General features: G+C 35.4%; 3 protein-coding genes across 4 annotated transcripts; all 3 read left to right on the forward strand.

Annotated features, from left to right (window-relative positions):
- Nucleotides 1-1,354: 1,354 nt before the first annotated feature.
- Nucleotides 1,355-7,574, forward strand: LOC102587645 (uncharacterized). Its single transcript, XM_006358917.2, has 8 exons — nucleotides 1,355-1,536; nucleotides 3,388-3,490; nucleotides 4,416-4,505; nucleotides 4,627-5,754; nucleotides 5,834-5,897; nucleotides 6,108-6,247; nucleotides 6,389-6,700; nucleotides 7,075-7,574. The coding sequence occupies exons 1-8, from the start codon at nucleotides 1,496-1,498 to the stop codon at nucleotides 7,372-7,374; spliced, it is 2,178 nt and encodes a 725-aa protein (XP_006358979.1). The 5' UTR covers nucleotides 1,355-1,495; the 3' UTR covers nucleotides 7,375-7,574.
- Nucleotides 7,575-8,851: 1,277 nt separating this feature from the next.
- On the forward strand, nucleotides 8,852-11,312 carry LOC102587966 (thioredoxin-1-like). The gene is made up of 2 exons (XM_006358918.2): nucleotides 8,852-9,175; nucleotides 10,861-11,312. Exons 1-2 carry the CDS (start codon nucleotides 8,950-8,952, stop codon nucleotides 11,172-11,174), a joined length of 540 nt encoding a protein of 179 aa, XP_006358980.1. The 5' UTR covers nucleotides 8,852-8,949; the 3' UTR covers nucleotides 11,175-11,312.
- Nucleotides 11,313-13,392: 2,080 nt separating this feature from the next.
- Nucleotides 13,393-16,144, forward strand: LOC102588289 (E3 ubiquitin-protein ligase RMA3-like). 2 transcript variants are annotated; one of them, XM_006358919.2, is made up of 2 exons: nucleotides 13,393-13,529; nucleotides 15,142-16,144. In XM_006358919.2, the coding sequence occupies exon 2, from the start codon at nucleotides 15,147-15,149 to the stop codon at nucleotides 15,897-15,899; it is 753 nt and encodes a 250-aa protein (XP_006358981.1). In that variant the 5' UTR covers nucleotides 13,393-13,529; nucleotides 15,142-15,146; the 3' UTR covers nucleotides 15,900-16,144. The 2 variants fall into 2 exon arrangements, with proteins under 2 accessions (XP_006358981.1, XP_015169680.1); XM_015314194.1 differs by having other exon boundaries at nucleotides 13,434-13,589.
- The last annotated feature ends 870 nt before the right edge of the window (nucleotides 16,145-17,014 follow it).

A 17,014-nucleotide genomic window follows, 5' to 3' on the forward strand; every position in this document is an offset into this window, starting at 1 on the left:
CAATTTTGTTGTATGAGGAGTGTTTGCAACTCAAGAACTCTCACACTCAGAAAATAAGAAAATAAGTGTCAGAGATGAGAATGTTGCGTTGGATGTGTGCATATACTAGAAAAATATGATTAAAAATGAGGAAATTCGAGACAAAGTGAGCGACTTCAATGGAAGACAAGATGTGAGAAGTGAAATTGAAATGGTTGAGACATGTGATGAGGAAAAACACATTTACCTTAGTACGGAGGTGTGCGAGGTTGTCTATGATAGATTCAAGAGAGGTAGATATATGTGGATCGAAGAAATATCACAAAAATATGTGATTAGACAGAATATGACACATTTATAACTAATCGAGGTTGACACTAGATAGATAAGTGTGGAGGACACGAACTAGAGTAAGAAGAATAGTAGGTAAGAAAGTGTTCATACTAATAGGTAAGAGGTATCGTCTTGCTATCCATACTAGTATTCATAGTAGTACTCTCGTAGTTTTTTGTTTTTTGACTTCAGTTACTATTATGTTGTTTCATATAGTTTAATTATAATATTATCTTGTTGTCGTATTATTCTACTACTCCCTATCTCATGCTTTTGTTACTCTATTGTGTTTCTTATATTCTTCATTACTTCTTTTCCTAGACTATTTTTTTTTATCTTAAACTTAGGATCTATCGAAAATAGTATCTCCATCTCTGCGATATAGATAAAATCTGCATACACTCTAATCTCTATCCTCCCCAAACTTCTACGATGTGGTATTCTAACTAGATGTGAAGATGTGTCGAAAATGTTCGGTACATATATAAGGGGTATTTTAGTCATTTCAAGAGTGTTTATTGTTTACTTGCCTTGTCAATGTGTTTTATCTTAATAAGCTTAGGATCTATCGAAAACAGTCTCTCCATCTCTGCGATAGAGATAAAATCTGCATACACTTCATGCTCTCCAAACTCTACGCTGTCGTATTCTAACTAGACGCGAAGACATGTCGAAAATGTTCGTTACATATATTAGGGGTATTTTAGTCATTTCGAGGGAGTGTTTACTGTTTACTTGCCTTTTCAACGTGTCTTATCTTAAGCTTAGGATCTATCGAAAACAGTCTCTCCATCTCTGCAATAGAGATAAAATCTGCGTACACTCCATGCTCTCCAAACTCTACGACGTTGTATTCTAACTAGACGTGAAGACGTGTCGAAAATGTTCGTTACATATATAAGGGGTATTTTGGTCATTTGACAAGTATGAAACATTGAAACCGAGGTGGAGGCGCGAAGGCGTGTCAAAAAGGGGAAGACACGTTGAAAAAGCAAGTAAACAGTAAACACTTAAAATTGTCAAATCAGCCATAAAAGAGTTTTTGTTTTTCTGTAGAGAGGAGATTGCAATAACGTAATTTCTATATATAAAAACAAGATTTTGATCACCATAGTAGTTAAAGCCCTAGCTGCCTCTCTTCCTCTTCATTCACATTTCTTCTTCTGAAAACTGCAGTCCATTAATGGAGTTGCCGCCGTCTCGATGCATCTCTCAGAATTCCAAGTAAAAACACTGATTCATCACTTTTTTTTTCTGGGTTTTGTTGATATGTAGATAAAGATTTTTTTTTTCAGTAAAAAACATATACCCATTTGGATCTTTTTCTTTTTTTATACTCGAGGTCTATCGAAAACAGTTTTTTTTACCTCTACACATCATCCAGACCCCATTTGGGTATCTGGGTTTTGTTGATTTTGATGTGTAGATAAAGATTAGTTTTTTTTCAGTATAAACACATACCCATTTGGATCTTTTTCTTTTTTATATAGTTTTTTTTTAATCGAGGTCTATCGAAAACAGTCTAAGCTGACTACACATCATCCAGACCCCACTTGGGTATCTGGGTTTTTGTTGATTTTGATTATGGTGATGCGTAGATAAAACGATTTTTGAATTAAAAAAAAATACCCATTTGGTTGTTTTTTAAAAAAAGTTTCCATTTTTATTTTAATCTGTGTTCATTTTGATTTGGGGGATTTTTATTTTTTAATCATGTATATAGAAAGAGAATTCCGAGTGAAAAGCAAAGCCCCAAAAAGTTATTTTTTTTCCCTTTATGTGGTCCCTGAATCTAAAGATGTTACATAGAAAAAAATCATTTTTTTTCTTTTTTTGTATGTAAGTGGAGAATTCTGATTAATAAATCATACTGCATTTGATGTTCTTCTGTTGTTTGTATTTTGTTTATGTTATTTTTGACAGGAAAGAGAGTGTTTCACTAGAATTCTGAGTAAAAAAAATTGCATGTTTTAGAATTTTTTTAATCTGGTGACTGTGATTTTGATGATACTAGTGCATTAGAAAAGGGCCATTTGGTGTTTTTTGACTGTTATTTTTATTTTCTAGTGTTATTTTAATGGTGTTTATGCATATGAAATGAGTGTTCCACCTGAAGTTAGAGCAAAAAGATAGAATCTTTTTTAGTTTGTTTCCTTTATTTGTGATTCTGATGCTTTAATGAAGTGTGTTTCACCAGAATTTTGAGCAAAACACAGAACCATTCAATGCTTTTCATTTAATTTGGTTCTCTTTTTTTTGTGTGATTCTGTTGATACTGTTATTCTTTTAGGATTTTTTATTCACCTTATGTGGATTTGTGTCAGGTCGGAGCCAGGTAGGGTCCCGAGGTGGGTTCATCCGTAGTCGGAACCTCTATTGATAGAAAATTACATTGTTTATACACGAATAAAAATTATTTTTTATGTATATAGTAGACGTCGAACCTTCTTTGGCCTTTTCATGTGTTTACTTCTTCAGATGTCGAACCTCTTGGTAAATTTTTTGGCTCCGCCATGGTTTTGTGTGATTCTGATGTTATTAATGCACAGGAAAAGAGTGTTTCCACAGAATTTCAAGTAAAACACATACCAATTTGATTATTTTTCTTCTTCTATTTTGTGTGATTCTTGATATTATTGATGCACAGGAAAAGAGTGTTTCCAAAGAACCTCAAGTAAAAAACATACTAATATGATTTTGTTTTCTTTTATTTTCTTTTCATTTTGTGTGTCTGATTTGATGTTATTGATGCCCAGGAAAAGAGTGTTTCCAAAATACTTCAAGTAAAACAAATACCAATTTGATTTTCTTTTCTTCTTATTTTTGTTTTCGTTTTGTGTGTCTGTGTGATTCTGATGTTCTTGATGTACAGGAAAAGAGTGTTTCAGCAGAGTTTTATGTAAAACACATACCCATTTGATGTTCTTTTTTTTTTTATTGTGTGAGTGTGTGATTCTGATGGTATTAATGCACAGTTAAAGAGTGTTTCCCATAATTCCAAGTAAAACAGACCAATTTGGTTTTCTTTGTTTTCATTGTGCTGGTCTGTGTGATTCTGATGGAATTAATGCACAGGAAAAGAGTGTTCCCTGGTGGGAGCTCAACCGATGCGCAGGTGGCGGAAGTCTCGCCCCCGATTGCTTGGATTTCAAAATCAGAGAGTGCTAAACAGAAGGAGGTATAAAATTCTTTTATTTGGTTCCTTCTCTAAGATAAATTGTACTGTGAAGGTTCTTAAAGAAGCTTCCGCCATTAACGTAAATAGCCGTCCACCCAACTGATTAAACTAAAAATTGCCGGCGGATGTATAATACGTATAATCTATGTATACCTGCTAGAAAAAGTAAACACTAAATCTGTCCGGCTATTTGTGTGAAGATCCCAATAATTCTTTGTATTAGAGATGTACAGTTTCTTGAATCACAATAAAAGTTAGATTATGTAATGCAAAAGTCCCGTTTTTTCTTTTGAAATACTGAAGTCAAGTTAATTAACATCACAGGTTTCCTAAGATTCACGAATTAGTGTGAAGTATAGCAGTGATGAGTTTCAAATCTGTTGAGAATATGGGCAAGTCAGTTTAGGAGGTTGTAAGAGATAAAATTTTGTTGTTGTTGGTTTTCACTTATCATTCTCTTTAAACAGGGAAATATACACACAACCTAGTAAAAGAAACGCAAACTAGCTGTAGACTTAGTCTAGAATCAGGTTTCTCAAGTTTTTGTCTGAATGGTGCACGAGTGTATTCCTTCAACAGATAAACAAATGTTGGGGCTTGAATAGAAACAAATGAGAAGCATAATTATCGATTATTGACCTAAAAACAAATGCACATTGTTAATGGCTTAATGCTATATAGTCATGAAATAGTCTTTTTCATTACTTACAGCGTGCAATGTGGCCCACTAGCCTTTCGTTAAAAAATTACATACAACTTGCTATGTGCAAGACTTCTGTCTTTATTTTTCAATTTTTTATACAGGACTTGCATAGATATTTTGGTTTGAATCTTTATTGGTTTGTGTTTTGAGATTATTGCTTGCAGGGTAACACTTGATTGTAGTACATGGTAATAACGCTGATGAAGTGTGTTCATTTTTTAGCCTATTCACCATGGAGATGTTGACATGAAAGGAGGTGATAATGATGTGATGTTCATTGATGGGAATACTGGATCCCGTGGCAAAGGGAAGGTAATCAGAATTTACCATAGATATTACAAAGATCTTAGCATACTCCTGAAGTACTGATTATCTCTGTGTTTTATGTGTTTTCTGTTGGGGGTTATTTTGTAAATTCTTGCCTCATTCGCAGGATTTTCTCGAGCTATCCCTTGGTTATGGTGGTTCAGAATATAGTGTTGGACCGAGTCAAGTTCAGTCTTCGAAGAAGCACTGCCCTTCAGAATCAGGTGAAGTGCCTGCGAACCTTTTTTATGAAGATGATCCGTCTATGGACATGTACTTTAATGACCTAGCACATCACGACTATGCCATTTTGCAATCACATTTTGATCATATGGATACTCCACCTGGAGTTGAGGTTCCAATCCCATGGATGTCTGGTTTTGCTAAAGCTAAATTGACATCAACCACTACAAGCACATCGTCCACTTCAAAAGCTCTGAATTCTCCTTTTGGAAGAGAAACCCCTGAGGTACTAAAGTACCCGTCCACTTCATTTTATGACTTAAATCATGTTTTTAAGCCTACACCATTTGAGCTATCTTCGTCATCTCTGGGACCTGCTGTTGTCAAGGGCAAATTTTCTGCCAAAGCAAACTCAAAGGGGATATGTTTTAAAGAACAAAATGGTTCTACAAATGTTTCGCCCGGGGTAGAAAAATCTCTTAACATTCAAGGGTCTCGTCTTAGAAGGAAGATCCATTTATCCCCTGGAACAGTTTCTCATAGTTGGCATACTCCATCTATTCCTGGTGGAGCTCCGTTCCCTACAGCTCACTTTGTACCTCCACCAATGCCTAGTTGGATGAATTTCCCCCCTAATATGCCAACTGCTCAAGCTTCTTCAGGGTTTATGCTCGCACCAGGTGCTATGAACCCTCTCCCTCTGCATCAGGTTCATCCAGGGTTTATGCTTGCACCAGGTGATATGAACTCTCTTCCACTGGAACAGGTTCATCCAGGGTATATTCTCCCACCAGATGCTATGAACTATTTTCTTCCAGAACAGCTTTCTACGGGGCCTGTTCTTGCACCAGGTGCTATGCACTATTTCCATCAGGAAATGGATCATGAACTCTGGACGCATGGTCTGCATAACAGTGCAAGTCTATCACTCCAATGTGAATCAGCTCCTACTAAGGAACAACATGGAGATTTAGGTGAAAGTCTGAAGAATTTTCGTCTTTTCAAGAAATTTGATACTGTTCAAGATCATTCAGGCAATTACTTTTCTGGACTTGCATCTCATGACAACCAGGTTGGTTTAACTGTAGGTGGTTTATAGTTTTGAATAGTCGTTCATTATCTTATTTCTAAATGTTTGTTGTTCTGTATAGGCCTCTAAGGGTTGTGCCAAGAGGATACAGGAGGAGTGGAAGATACTGGAGAAAGATTTACCTGGTAACATGAGCAAATTTTCCAGTCTTTCTTAGCATTCCTACCTGATCTGTGATGATTGTCTTGGCATCAAGTTATTGAAATTTGGCATACATGCTTACAAAATTTGTTCAAGTAATGACTTTCTGAGGAGCTCATAATGTGATCAGCGATAAAATTCTGCCTGTCATATTTCATATAACCACACTCATCTGAGTGCCTTTTCATGAGCAGATACCATATTTGTCCGGGTGTATGAAACAAGAATGGATCTGTTGAGAGCAGTAATTATTGGAGCTGATGGAACTCCTTACCATGACGGTTTGTTCTTTTTTGATGTTTACTTCCCTAGCAACTATCCCAATGTTCCACCGGTATGTGTCTCATTTCTTCTCTGACTATGTTTTTGCCTTCTTTTTCGCCTAAGATGCCTCAATTTATCTGTGGAACTGTTCTATTTTTTTTCTTCCTCTTTTTAACCTCAAGCCTAACACCTTGCTAATTATTGCTGCTAGCATGTACACTACCATTCTTTTGGCCTTCGGATCAATCCAAACTTGTATGAGTGTGGAAAAGTCTGCCTGAGCCTTCTTAACACTTGGGGTGGTAGAGGGAAGGAGAAATGGATCCCTGGTGAATCAACTATGCTGCAAGTTTTGGTTTCCATACAAGGGCTAATATTGAACGCAAAGCCCTATTTCAATGAGCCTGGATATGCCAAGATGAATGGCTCAGCCATAGGGGAACGAAACTCACTGCGCTATAACGAGCACACTTGCATTTTTAATCTAAAGACAATGGTCTTTTGTATGAGGCGACCACCACAGGTATATCGTTCATGACCATCTATAACTTAATAAACTTTTCAATTATGCTTTGCGATGTTTTTTCTTTGGGATTTATCTGTTGGAACAGTAAAGTTACAAAACTAAATTTTAATCTCATTCAAGTAAATAAACCTTTAACATTGTAACAACAAAGTGACTAAACTTTCCCCCCTGTAACAACAACAAAGTCATGACTATTTTGTCAATAGAGATGCTGAACTTCACCATTATAACAGTCTAGTCACTAGACTTTTCCTTATAACAACAAAACTTACTCGTCAAGGTGACTTTATTGTTATAGTTGGTATAGTTTTGTGACTTTTTCGTTCTAAATCAAGCACTACGAATTTGAACATTCTGCTTTCTTGCTGCAGCACTTTGAGGATTTTGTTATAGGGCATTACTTTCAAAGTTGTCAAGATATTCTTGTGGCATGTAAAGCATATATGGAAGGTGCTCGTGTGGGTAGCCTTGTTAGAGGGTGCGTTCTCGAGGCTGGTGGTGATAAAGGTTGTTCTCGGAGTTTCAAGGCCATGTTGGCGGGATTCATCGAGGTACTTGTAGAGGCATTCAAAAAGATTGGTTGCGAGGATTGTGATAAGTTTCTTCCCTTGGCAGAAAAGGCGTCAACCAGAGTAACTCCAGTTAAGATGGAGACTGCTGACCATATATAGACTTCAATACTGTTATACACCTTATGTTGACAAACTAGTTTTCAGACTTGAATCATGCAGCTGAGTGTCCATGTTTGTGGATGATAATTTGTATATGGCTGCTATTACATAGTTTTTCATTTCAACTAATTGATCAAGTAACTGTTTGTAAACTCTTGGTATCAAAATTGTTAGCTTGTTCAAGACTTCTTTCTTTTGTATCTAGCTTTGTCTACAGGCATATTATAAGAACCCACTAGAGCCAAGTATCTGCATTTCATGAGCAACATATAGCTTGTGGAGCTAAAATTTCAAAATCTGCTTATTTTGTTAAGTGTTTTCTAGGAAAAGTACCTTGGGAGAACATCTCCCTTAGATGCATTCAATCATATCGTGCTTTTAACGTATGACCATTTTCAAGTGGTTATATCTTTCTTTCATGCTTTTCCATAAAACAAGTGGATCTTTAAATATATGCTTTAGCACAATTTTATTTTGATACTTTATATTCATCCTTAATAGTGTTTGCATCCAAAAGAATTTCTGTATCCAACACCCTTACTATGCAAGGCAATGAGTTAAGTGTGAAGGTTAATGTATTATTTATTTTTCTTCTTTTTAATATGGCTAATCTTGAGTTCATTATTGTTTATAATTTAGACAAAAACTACCTTTCATGAGTGTTAGATGCTGAAATTCATTTGGATGCTATGAGATTTGAATACACCATTTAAGGATGAAAATAAAGTATCAAAACAAAATTGTGCTAAACCTATGATATTCTTATGTCATCATCTTGATCAAATTCTCTACTTATTTTTATAGAAAGATTTGAAAGAAAGATATGACCACTTGAAGATGATCATATATCCAAAAATACGATATGAATGGATGCATATGATGTAACAAGACTTTAAATCTATTCATGAGTACAATTCTGTCTTGTTCAGAACTACTCTCAGTTGAAACTAAGTGGAAAAACGATCGATATATTGATATGTTGTTCTCCACTTTTCATGTTGGGAATGTACTCCTACAACATCAATATTGAGAGAGATTTCAAAAAGTATTCTGAACTGATTCTCGAGATGAATTACAAGGAAGGGAAACACTTCTTTTATAGGAAAAACTGACTCGGTCCCTAAGTAGAATCCCTAGCTTTTCTCCATATGAATCCACGTAATAGACATTCACTATAACACAAATATGTTTATAACATAAATAAGTTTTTAGACTCAAGTACCACATGCCATCATTTAATTCATCACTTTATCATGTCATTACGAGTATATTACACACATTTCATATTTTTGATCTACTATCAAAAAAATGTCAAATAGTTATCAATTTTAAGTACTCACTATTTTTTTTCTAAAAATAATAATTCTATTTATCAATTTTTTTTCAAAAATGATACTTTTCCCCCAAAAATAGTGAAAGTGACACGTGTAATGGTGAACATTAGCTCCTCCTTATCCAATCATCAACTAACACACATTCATCACCTCATCCATTTTATCAACAATACCACTAAACCATAACTCTTAAAAAAACCAAACAAATTCTACTCAGCCACACAAATTTATCAACTCTGCCATGGCTGGTTTGTTGGAAACTATCGCAGTTCCTCGTGCCGCCGCCGGCGCTGCTTCGCCGTCGTTGTCTCCTGTTGCCGGTCGCCGGTCTTCTGTTAAATTCTCTGTATTCAATGGTCTTAAGATCCAGTCGACTCGTTCATCAGTGTCCTTTAGCTCATTTACAAAATCTGTTCCCCGTAGAGGAGGAAGAATCGTCTGTGAGGCTCAGGATACTGCTGTTCTAGGTACTTATCTGTTTTTTCATCCTTACTTGAGTTCTGCCTGTAGTTTGAGTTATTTGGGTTTTTTTTTTCTTAAAGCTTAAATTATGACCAAATTAATGATTAAACACGCAATTGAAAGTTGCAAAGCAAAGATAATTCAGGATTTGAACTTTACGAGTTCGAGTTTGGGATTCTTCATTCCTGCATAGCAGGTAGTTGAGTATTGTCTTGCTTTCCAGCTGGATGGGCTTGATGGTAGTTTGGTGCAATGTACCTGTTTCTATGTTCATACTAGTTGTAGTAGCATTGTTCTCGTAGTTTCTTTTCAGATGATTTCTGTTATGTTATTTTTCGTGTTTTGGTTATCGTATTATTTGGCTATTGTTATTATTAGTTGTTTCTATGTCATGTTATGTAATGTTTTCCCTAATATTTGCTGTGTCCTCTTTACTTGTGTATTTTTCTTTTTAAACTTCTTTGATGTGCATTACTCGAGCCAAGGGTCTATTAGAATCAATCTCTCTACCTCTTATGTGGAGGGGTAAGGTTGTGTACACTCTACCCTCTGCAATTATCTTGGGGATATTGTTATTGTTTGTTGTTTTAAATTATTAGCTATGTTTACTTATAGTGTGTTTTCTTATTTATAAATTTTTTCATTGTTAAAATCAAATGTTTTGACCCTCATATTTTGTACCCTTTCACATAATGGGCAGAGTGAGTACTGACTAGTGCACAAAAGCTACTGAGTTTGGATAAATCTGTAACATTAACACTACATCCACCCATGTATCAGAGTAGTCTTGTTGTCACGATTCAAAGATATTAGCTATCTACTGCTGCGATTGTCAATGATTTACCAGATTATTATACAATCTTAAATTTGATGAGAAGTCAGTTCCATGACATTCAAGTTGGATATTCAACTACACATTAAAGAGTAAATCAAGTTTCTATGAACACTGCGGAAATCAAATGAGTGGAAAGACTACTAGAATCTATGTTGTTTGGACTCTCCATAATTGTTGCCATACCCGTGTCAAATCCTTCCACAATGCACTACTTGTGGAGGATCCTACACACACAAATCCATATTTTTTAAGAGTCCAAACAACATAAACTAGAATTGCCTGATGCTTGTAAATGAATTGAAGTAAGTCGATTAACCTGGAATGGGTACATAATTTTGGAGAGGGTAAAGGCTAATAAAACCTACCCAAACTAGTATTGCTTTGAACTCCATTTACTGTTAAATATTTGAACTCCTCTGAGGTACATTACTATTCTAGTAAAAGCGATTATTGCATATACGTTCTAATTTCTGCTTTCTCCTTGACATTATGTGGGGCTATTTTCAGATCATAGGAATCATTACGGTTTGTCTACATACCATGCTTCGTTCATCGGATGAATGACTTATGCTTCTTTTGTGTGAGAACGCAGGCGTTGCCCTTGTAATAATACAATCCTAGTTAGAAAAATGAAATCCTCTGTTGTCAAATCTTCCATGCTAGCCAGCACTCTGACTAATTACAAGGAGTAATGCAACAAATATGATGCATTGGTTTCTTATGTTGTAATTTTTGGTTGTCGAGGTATTACATGAAGTGGAATACATATTAGGGTGCTAAAACCATAGTTTTAGCAGCAAATCCACCATTTTATGAGCTTCTTTGTTTATTTAACATAGTTATTGTAAAATGCAGTGCCTGGTGTTAATGATCAATCATGGGAGACTCTAGTAATTGGGTCTAAGTTACCTGTTCTGGTTGAATTTTGGGCTCCATGGTGTGGTCCATGCCGAATGATTCACCCGGTTATTGATGAACTATCACAGGAATTTGCTGACAAGTTTAAATTCTTCAAGGTGAACACGGATGAAAGTCCTGGCATCGCGACCAGATATGGGATACGAAGTATCCCAACCGTCATGATTTTCAAGGATGGAGAGAAGAAAGATACAGTCATTGGTGCAGTCCCTAAAACAACGTTGACGGCCTGCATAGAAAAATTCTTGTAAAATGGTACAGATGTAGCTCTTTTATATTTTCCCTCTTTGCCTTTGGCACTGCAAGAATTATAACTTGATAAACCTGAGATTCGTCTGTATAGTTGTGTTATGCTATGTTTCTTCTTTGGCATTATGTTTGTTCTTCAATGTTTCTGAAGTTCAAATTTCAGTGGTAAAATTGTCTCTATATTGGCTTCATTTCACCATCAATGAAGATGGTCTCCCTGCCAATACTTTTTTTTAACGGAAAAGGGCCTAAAATACCCCTTGAAGTATTAGAAATGGTACAAAACTACCCTCCATTCACCTGTTGGCTCCAAAATACCCTTCTCATTCATCTATTGGCTCCAAAATACCCTTGTCATCCACCTTTGGGTTCAAAATTGACCACTTATTTAACGATTTTAAATTTAAACTATTTAAATACTGTATTTTTTAAAATACGTGGCGCTCAACTATTTGTTACAATTTAACTTATTAATATAATTTATAAGCCCGCCCATTACTAATTAAACTCCACCCAATTAATAAACCTACCTCAAATTCACCTATTAAACAAAACCCTGAACTCTTCCTTTCCAACGTTGTGTTCTTCTCAGTCAATTTTTTCTAGGTTTATAAGATTAGTGTTTTAATAAACCATTCATTAAACATTAACAAACAGACAACCCCATTTGCTTCCAAACAAGACCAGTTAACTAGTTATAATCAACAAATGAATTACAAAGAAATAGTAATATAGACCAGTTAACTGAGAAAGAAGCAAAACACTAATTTTATAAACCTAGAATAAATTTTTCTATCACTCTTTCATCATGAATCAATTTTTTAAAAACTCAAGATTGGTTCTTGGGATTTTCAATTCCATTAAAATCCAACCAAAAAAAAATTAGAAATTGACTAGGCAATTTTGCAATCTGTCTAAATCTTGAAGATCAATGGAGGATTTTGTTAAACGTAGGAGAAATTGACTGAGAAGAATACAGTCTTACAAAGGAAGAGTTCAGGGTTTTGTTTAATAAGGTGGATTTGGGGAGGGTTTATTAATTGGGTGGGGTTTAATTAGTAATGGGTGGGTAGTGGGTTGGTTTATAAATTATATTAATAAGTTAAATTATAACCAATAGTTGAGCCCAAGTATTTTAAAAAATATTTAAATAGTTTAAATTTAAAACCGTTAAATAAGTGGTCAATTTTGAACCCAAAGGTAGATGACAGGGGTATTTTGGAGCCAATAGGTGGATGAGTAGGGTATTTTGGAGCCAATAGGTGGATGGAAGGTAGTTTTGTACCATTTCCAATACTTCGAGGAATTTTAGGCCCTTTTCCCTTTTTTTAAAGATATTTGGGTGTCACCATGGGCGGAGCCACCTTAGGTTAAAGATGGTTCAATATTCACTCTTTGCATGAAAATTATATAGTGCACAAATGATAAATGTTAGCTATTATGACGGTATATTTGATTCTGTCATTCCCTTTCTATGAGCTCTAGTTTAACTAATCAACATCCACACATCAATCTTTCACATAAAATCTATGGCTTACCTTACAAAGCCTCACTCCTATTAAACTAAAAAAAATATTATGAATATAAGCAAAAAAAAAAGGAAAAAAAAAGAGAGATATTTTAGCTTCTAATCTCAGTCATGTTGACTTTATGAATTAAATGAAAGGGAAACAAAATTATAAGATTAGGAGATGTTAGGTAAGACTTTTAATTTTAAATATCTACATAAATAGTAGTATTTACTTAAAAGGTAGTTGTAAAAATTAATAAGCCTTAAATTTTGTACTCCCCCTTCAATCGAATTCACCATATGTGTCATTGTCAACATATACTTTCGGGAAATTTAACCACACGATATCTCAATAAATGTATTGAAACTTCATAGGAGAGCAAAACAAATTCTATCTATCGCTCCACACTAATTACGAGTTTTTCTCTATTCCTCTCGTATATCATCGTAACACGATTATTTCATAATCAAGTTCAAGTAGCCAACTAAAAAAACATGTCACTTCAAAATGGTTTGAGTGTCAATACTATTCTGACCCATCTCGTATTCAACTAATACTAAACTCTGTAACAAATTAAGACCGAACAAATAAACTGAAACGAATGAAATACCTTACTTGCCCCCATTTAGTAATATAGAATGAATTCAATTTTTTTTTTAATAAAATATTTCATCAACTATAAAAACAATTTTTTTTTTGTCATATTTGTCTTTAAGAGGCTTTTTGCTTTTATGGGGTTCACACTATAAATCACACCCTATTCAGTATTTTTGGTACTACTCGTTTCCTTTATCTTTTTCCTCTCTAGCGGTTCTTCCAATTCTCCTTTGGGGTTTTCATCTGTCGGTATGATTTTTCTCTTTCTCAATGAGTTTTCTCTATCAATCGATTGCTTTTTGCCAATGGGTATGATTTTTTTTGATTTTTTTGATGCTTGAGATCGATTATAGGTGTTTAATTTCAATGAAAAGGGGTTTAGTGCTCTTGATTTGCTTGAGAAATAAGGAAGGAACACTGAAAGAATCAATTTTTTGAAAAGTTACTGGCGGATTTTGAAAAAAATTGAGATTTGGGTGTTTGGTATTCGTTCTAGTTTCTCTTTTATGTGAGTAAATTTTGGTCCTTTTACACTTAGTCGGATTTTTTTTATATGGCTTTTTGATTGTTATGGCTTTTTATGGAATCTTGTGTTGCTGCTATTTTGGTTTACATTCGAAAATGGTGTTTAAGATGTTTCTGTTTTACTGTTTCAGTTTGTTGCTTATCACTTGGGAGCTATGTTGCTTGTACTCTCAGAAAATGTTGCTGCACTTGTGTCGGATCCTTCAAAAGTGCGTTACTTTTGAGGATCAGACATGTATCCGTCAACATTTTTGACGAGTTCGAGCAGCATAGGTTGGGAGAAATGAAACCAAACTTTAGGTTCTGTTACTGATTTAACAAGTATATATCAGTTCTAATCAGCTGACTGCAGCTAGCTTGCGTTTGAAACGTAGTAGTTGTAAAATTGTGATATTTTAAAGCATCATTGTAGAACATAGGAATGAAAACAGTATTGATACTTGGGTTGGGTTTGAGCTTTGGGGGGTTTGAGTTAGAGACTGGTTTTATGTTATCTGGTGTCTGGTGTTATATTTCCATCTGATACTTTTCATTATTGCGTGGGACTAAATGATATTGAGAAAAAACTGCAAGGGTTGGCTGAGTTGGTTGGGTGAGTGGTTTCCCACATGGGAGCCTTGGATCGATTCCCCCCGCCAGCAGCCTTCTCAGTGAGAACTCGTCGCACTTGGCTTGCCTAGTGCGGTTTACACCTCCTGTGTGGTTAGCAAGTTATTGCACATGAACGGGTTTACAGTTTACTCAGTGTGCACTTGAAGGGTAGCGTTTGTGGGTTTCCAAAAAAAGAAATGATATTGAGAATATGACTGGGAATACATGTCAATTATTTTATTCAAACAAGTTTTCCAAATCCATGGATCCTAATGGATGTTGGAGTGTTTTAACCCAATTAATAATGCAGGTTTATATATTCAAATTTTGGGAAGCAATCATAAGTTTATTTTTGTCTTTTTGATAACTTGAACTACAATATTTTTTCACCGAATGGTTTCGAGATAGGACAGACTCAAGCTAGTGAAATGAAACTTTGTAGGGCATTGTTTTAGTGCTTGATTAAAGAGGCATTTAAATGGACATGATTTTGTATCCAATCCATACTACTTGCTTTCATACTCTCACTCCCATTTGATTCTTAAACAGAAAGAAGAAGGAGAAAACAATGAAACGCTTTTCTGATTAATCTGCGAAGACCAAACTAATTATCATTCATCAAAAGTTTGTTAGTCCCATTTGTGCATTTCATGTAGTTCGCTTGCTCATACACAGATGTTTGATTTCTATAGTGCATTTTGTGATTGTGAGGTCCGTGATTATTTGTGAATTTCATCTTTAACAGATTTCATGACTATCACCCGCGTTGGGTCTGATGAAGATATTTCCGTTGATGAGAGAAACTCAGTTCCATTTCCAACAGCAGCCTCTGAAAATGACACTTCCTGTTTTGATTGCAACATTTGCCTTGACTCAGCACATGATCCTGTAGTCACCCTCTGCGGTCACCTCTACTGCTGGCCTTGCATTTACAAGTGGCTTCAGGTTGAGAGCTCTGGACCAGGATCAGTAGAAAACTCTAAATGTCCAGTCTGTAAAGCTCACATTTCAAACTCCTCGCTGGTGCCTCTCTATGGTCGTGGGATATCATCATTGGAGTCTGAACCCAAGAAGGCTCAGGCAGATGTAGACATACCTCATAGGCCTCGAGCAATTAGGACAATGACACTGCGTAATTCAGTGTCTCCAATTCCTCGCTTACATCAGAGACTTCGTCAAACTTCTCTCCACCCTCCACGACCCTCCACATTTCAACATCACCGGCAATACTTCCCCCAAGCCTTTGGTAGCTATGCAGCTATGGCTCCATCTAGCTTTGGGAGCACAGCAATGACCAGTTTGTTCAGCCCAGTGGTTGGTGTGTTTGGAGAAATGTTTTCTTCAAGAATGTTTGGAATTGCTTATCCTCATCCTAGATCTTATCTCATCCGAGGACGTAGTGGTCTTAGAATGAGAAGGGAAGAAATGCAGGCGGACAAATCTCTCAACAGATTGTCCATCTTTCTTTTCTGCTGCTTTATCTTGTGTCTACTCCTGTTTTGAGGTTCATATAATGTTTATCTTCATCATATATTTGTATGAATATGTGGCTGTGCTTACAAGAGTCAGGTAATAGTTCATAGTAGAAAAATATAGACTAGTAAGAGATTTAGTAGAAATAGCTTTATACACCATGCAAAGGTTGCTTCATTTCCTTATCTTTATGCCTCTTTTGGCAAAACAATACTGTTTCTTCAGAAAGTGGCAACACAAATGATACATGTTAGTTTATATTGTTGATACTTTGAGTTGCTTTGTGCATGGAATGACAATGTGTTCTTCGCATTTGACAGAATTTTCATTCATAGTAAATGGTTCTAAAATATGTATTAGTTGCCATCACAAATGGAAATGATGATCATTTTGCTTGACATAGCTTAAACTTTGTTGTGCTTGATGCTCCTAAGGACCTGATCTCATTCTACTACTAATACATAAATGTATGTCCAAGTGTCCATGACAACAACATACTTACTAAAATTTCACAAGGGGGTCTGGGAAAGTAGAGTATACGCATATCATAATCCTATCCAAGAAGATTGTTTTTAGAGGACCTTCGGTTTGAGCATAAAATATCAGAATAATGAAAAAGGGAAAAATGATAGTGGAGAAACAAAACAACTAATAAGGAAACAATAACAACCACAAAATAATGTGATCACCTAAATGCAATCAACAACAAGTGTTGGTGGAATCAAAAGCAAAACACTATAAGAAAATGACTAAATCTCTCGAAAATCAAGACAACACTTCATACCTATTAATCTTTTATCCTAATATGCGACCTCCACACCCTTCTATTTAATGTCATGTCCTCTGTAATCTGAAATAATGTCATGTCCTGTTTAATCACCTCTTCCCAATACTTTTTCGGTCTACCTCTACCTCTCATTGTACCCACTACATCCAGCCTCTTACACTTCTTCATCAGGGCATCTGCTCATCTTCTTTTCACATGTCCATGTCTGAATCATCTTAGTCTTGCTTCTTTTATCTTGTCCGCTACTGAAGTGACTCCACCTTATCTCAAATATCCCCATTCTAATCCGTTTAAGGGTAAGAAAATTAGTAGGTAGTTCTAATTATCATCCAATTGATAGTTACACTCATGTTGAAGA

The sequence above is a fragment of the Solanum tuberosum genome, unplaced genomic scaffold (assembly GCF_000226075.1).
Source record: "Solanum tuberosum cultivar DM 1-3 516 R44 unplaced genomic scaffold, SolTub_3.0 scf00283, whole genome shotgun sequence".
In the NCBI taxonomy this organism is placed as follows: Eukaryota; Viridiplantae; Streptophyta; class Magnoliopsida; order Solanales; family Solanaceae; genus Solanum; species Solanum tuberosum.

What these genes read in the sequence shown, in the direction of transcription:
- LOC102587645 (XM_006358917.2), top strand. Translation starts at nt 1,496, where the DNA reads ATGGAGTTGCCGCCGTCTCGATGCATCTCTCAGAATTCCAA. An exon ending in ACTGGAGAAAGATTTACCTG is followed by an intron (nt 5,898 to 6,107) that starts GTAACATGAGCA and finishes TTTCATGAGCAG; the next exon opens with ATACCATATTTGTCCGGGTG. An exon ending in GTATGAGGCGACCACCACAG is followed by an intron (nt 6,701 to 7,074) that starts GTATATCGTTCA and finishes TTCTTGCTGCAG; the next exon opens with CACTTTGAGGATTTTGTTAT.
- LOC102587966 (XM_006358918.2), top strand. Translation starts at nt 8,950, where the DNA reads ATGGCTGGTTTGTTGGAAACTATCGCAGTTCCTCGTGCCGCCGCCGGC. An exon ending in TCAGGATACTGCTGTTCTAG is followed by an intron (nt 9,176 to 10,860) that starts GTACTTATCTGT and finishes TGTAAAATGCAG; the next exon opens with TGCCTGGTGTTAATGATCAA.
- LOC102588289 (XM_015314194.1), top strand. Translation starts at nt 13,532, where the DNA reads ATGATTTTTCTCTTTCTCAATGAGTTTTCTCTATCAATCGATTGCTTT. An exon ending in CGATTGCTTTTTGCCAATGG is followed by an intron (nt 13,590 to 15,141) that starts GTATGATTTTTT and finishes CATCTTTAACAG; the next exon opens with ATTTCATGACTATCACCCGC.